Source organism: Chelonoidis abingdonii, chromosome 14, assembly GCF_003597395.2.
Source record: "Chelonoidis abingdonii isolate Lonesome George chromosome 14, CheloAbing_2.0, whole genome shotgun sequence".
Lineage (NCBI taxonomy): Eukaryota > Metazoa > Chordata > Testudines > Testudinidae > Chelonoidis > Chelonoidis abingdonii.
Window position 1 is genome coordinate 1,973,890 of NC_133782.1, and position 4,133 is coordinate 1,978,022.

At 43.6% G+C, this 4,133-nt stretch overlaps 1 protein-coding gene across 1 annotated transcript in view; it reads right to left on the reverse strand.

Moving 5' to 3' along the window:
* Positions 1-458: 458 nt before the first annotated feature.
* EFCAB8 (EF-hand calcium binding domain 8) overlaps positions 459-4,133 on the reverse strand; it is a 44,083-nt gene continuing 40,408 nt past the window's right edge. Inside the window, exons 24-27 of the mRNA XM_032762401.2 lie at positions 3,339-3,471; positions 2,020-2,224; positions 1,291-1,389; positions 459-880 (exon numbers count right to left, since the gene is read on the reverse strand). Of these exons, the coding sequence (XP_032618292.2) occupies positions 707-880; positions 1,291-1,389; positions 2,020-2,224; positions 3,339-3,471 (611 nt within the window). The 3' untranslated portion in view covers positions 459-706. The remainder of the gene's footprint in view (positions 881-1,290; positions 1,390-2,019; positions 2,225-3,338; positions 3,472-4,133) is intronic.

Genomic DNA, 4,133 nt, shown 5'->3' on the forward strand with positions numbered 1-4,133 from the left:
CTAGGAAATGGAAACCCTTGCCTGTCTTACAGAGACATTGTAAGAGTTTACACGGCTCTTAGAGAAGCTGCTGCAGGGAAGGTATCAGTATTAAACACTTTAGACATATGGTGATAGATGAGACTTTCTCCTTGTGATTATAGATTACGTTAACTGTTGGGAGCAGAGGGGCACCTCCCTACATACCCAGGAGAATCCTGCCATTGACATGTACTTATCTAGAAGCTGCCAACCCTAACTTCTTTATGAAGCCTGCTGCATTCTGGTGTTGAGAGCTCTGTGAAACATTCCACCATGGCTTCCTGCAGCTCTTCAACAAGGTGCATTTAACAGTTGGAATTACCCCAACTGGCAACATTTCAAGGCTCCATGTCTCACTCACTAAGAAAAACACGCAGTGCATTAAACTCCAAGCTAGCACATAAAATAAATGTTATTTTTATTTGCAAGATCCAGTGTTTTCTCAAATACATTACCTGGTCAGAATTTGCTTCTAATACTTATAAAAACAAAAGGCTAGAATGTCTAGGACTATTACAAACTATACATGATGCATACATATTGTATGACTCTAGCATCTGTTAAGAAAACAGAGTTCATTTTTTCACATTTCCTACACATTTTTTTCCTGTTACAAGTCAATCTATTTCAAAGGACCAGATGAGCTTCTTCCAGTAAAGTTCAGTCTTGTGTGTGTGAAGACAGTTTACTTTGTTTTCAGATTTAGCTTGTGAGAAATGGCAGTAGATAAGTTTTTTCCTGACCTTGATTTTCTCCTAAAGTTTAGTTGACATTGTTGCATCTCTACCAACGTCTCAGGAACTGGAGGAGAAGTGACATCCTGCAGATCAGCATACTGGATACAGTGATAGATCCTGGCCTGGACCAGACAACAGAAGTCTTATTTGGAAATTTTTGAGGCATATTTTGCATTTTTAGGCCTTGTTTTGTAGCAGTCATAGAAGGAAAAAATGCAGCAGTAGCACAAAAAAATGACTGTACTGCCCCAGCCCCCACCATCAGCCTCCTGTTCAAGATCCAAAAATAGCTGCCTTGCTTTAAAGCCTCTGCTCCATCCCAAGTCCTGCCTGTCTCTACTCAACTTAGTCTTTTCGCATTCCTACCATTTGCCTCCTTTTTGCTCCCATCCATCTTACTATTTGTGCAAGATCCTTCTCCTCTGCAGTGCCAACTTTTGAAACCACCTTTCCATTGTCAAGGACAAAAGACATCTCCCTCAGACATTCAGGCCCTGAGGGTGTAACTTCCGGTGGAAAGACATTAACTAACCTGATCTTTGTGAGTAACACAGGCCTTTACGTCTGGGAGGAACTCAGATAAATGACGTCTCACTTTTTGCTTGTAGGAGGAGCCCAGGATCTCACTCTTCTGTGATAATTATATTAAAAAGAAGAATCAGGGGGTAGCCATGTTAGTCTGTATCCACAAAAACAAGACGAGACAGGTACCCAGAAGTCAGCTATTACAGGACAGGCCTAACAGGGAAAATAACAGAACGCCACTGGCCATCACATACATCCCCCAGGTAAAACCTCTCCAGCACATCAAAGAGAAACTGCAGAACTAAAATTCATTTGCAAATTTAACACTGTTAATTTGGGCTCAAATAGGGACTGGGTGTGGTTGGATCATTACAAAAGCAGCTTTTCCTTTCCCGGAACTGACACCTCCTCGTCAATTATTGGGAGTCGAAGACATCCACCCTGACTGAATTGGCCCTGTCAACACTGGTTCTCCAGTTGTGAGGTAACCCTTCTCTTCCTGTGTCAGTATAATATGCCTGCATCTGTAATTTTCACTCCATGCATCTGAAGAAGTGGGTTTTTTAACATACGAAAGCTTATGCCCAGATAAATCTGTTAGTCTTTAAGGTGCCACCGAACTCCCTGCTTTTATTAAAAAGAAGGCACTTTACTATGTTTGTAGGATTCTTCCTCCAGCCCTCTGTACATTGTCCCTTTTAAACAGCATGTCAGACAACAATACTGGTTTCCTCACCAGCTTCCCCTTCTCTTCCCACTGGTGCCACTCAGCCTCAATTTGTTCATCCATGTAACGGGTGAGTCGCTTCTCTTTCTGGATCATTTTTTGAATGTTCGGATTAACATCTGAGATTAGACCTGATTTTCCTTGTAATAAATTCGTCATCATGGACTGCTGCCGTCTCTGCTGGTTAAGTGTGTGCATAATGCTTCGAGTACCTCTGGGCACAAAGGCATAAGGAGAGGATTAAACTTCCACAGCAAACTAATAGCCTTTCCCCTCTTCCCTAATGCAGCAGAACAGAGCCCAGCCTACTCACTGAGCTAGGAAATATTTAAAGCAGAGGCCACATTAGGACTACGCAAAATAATTAGGATAAAACAAGAGAGGACTTGAACAGGACTTTCTTTGGGTTCAGAAAAAGTCAGCCTCATTTCCCATTCGCTCCACCCAGCCCCCTTATCTATCATTCTCTCAGATCTCTGCAATTCCTAGTTCATGGTGGGACTTGGCACTTCTGCTTCTCACGCTGGCTGCTCTCCTGAGCCCAGCTCGGCACTCACTACTCAGTGGTTTCAATCAGAGCTGATGGGGGTATGTTAGGACAGAACTATCCCTCTGGCATTCAGTGCCCAGTCAGACTTAGAACAAATATTCTCAGAGCGACCCTAGAAACACAGACCTATCAGCTGCTTTAGAGAAGGCTCCATACAATTTTCTTGTGAACAGAACCTTTGGGAATGGAAAAATTGATTGAATTTTCTCAAGTCTAAATATTACAGACCCTCAAAAGTCCAAAGCTATGTCTACACTACAGACCTTACAGCTGTACCCCTGCAGCGGTGCTGTTGTAAGGTCTCCCACGTATGCTGATGGGATAGCGCTCACCTGTCAACATAATTAAACCACCTCCCATCAAGTGGCGATAGCTATATTGACAGCAGACGCTCCACACCAGCACTTTTGTCGGTGAAACTTGTGTTGGTTAGGGGTGTGGTTTTACTGACAAAAGTGCTAGTGTAAACACAGTCCAGGAGAGACAGCCCTAAAAATCCAACTTCGAACCGTGGAGAAAGAGATTGAACACTTGCTGAACAGAGATTTGTAACAGATCATGGCAGTTACTGGGTTTACCCCGCACCCCGCTGACAAAAAATGAATGTTTATCACTTCCTTTAACCATCCCTGTCCATTATTTCGAGTTCAGATACAGACTGCCCCAGCATACTGAAACCACACGTGACAAAGACAGAGGCTATATCATATTTATCCTCCACACTGGAAAGGCATTTGCTTAAATGTGACTCTTCAAAGACATGTTCCAGTTCACTCACTCCCAGTGAGGGAACCTGCCCTCATTTAGCACTTTCAGGGTTTGAGTGGAACCAACTCTTCGGATTTCCGATGGCACCTCAGCTGGCCTCAGATACTGGAGCCCAACGTTCCACAGTGACTGCCCAAAGGTCCCTGCCATTTAAACCAGCAGAAAAGAAAGGTCAGAATGAGGGCTGAATGGATAGAGCAGTTTATACCTGCCTACAAGCAAACCTCTCATTCTTGTTTGCTTTGGAATGGCTGGAGAATCCACATCTCTGCAGAAAGGAAGGTTTTTGCAAGTGAAACTGATGATAAACCCAGGCCTTTATGGTTGTCATTGTGCTGCAGATCACTAGAGCTGGGTGGAAATTTATCAACAAAATGTTTTTTCATCAGAATATGCCAATTCATCAGAACTGAAGCTTTCCATGGAAACTTACTGGCTTTGACTAAACTTTCATTGGGAAGACTTCTCAGATCCAGGATGGAATTTCCATTCAAAACCAGAAGGGAGTGGGGGGGGGGGAGGGAGGGAGAGAGAGAGAGAGAGAGACATCCTTATCCTAGAATAGCCCTTTGCAATGGTTCAGACTTGACCTGAGTCTCCCACATCCCAGGTGAGTGCCCTGGCCACTGAGCTTTGGCTATTCTGTGGTGGATCTCTCTCATTTTATCACAAAACACTTCAGAAAGGTCTCAGTTTTGTTCTGAAGTGGAACAAAAACTAACTGTGAAACCTCAAAGTTCTTCACAAAATGGGATCTTAGTTTCTGGCCAGCCCTACACTCCACAGCCTGGCTCCAGGGCCATCG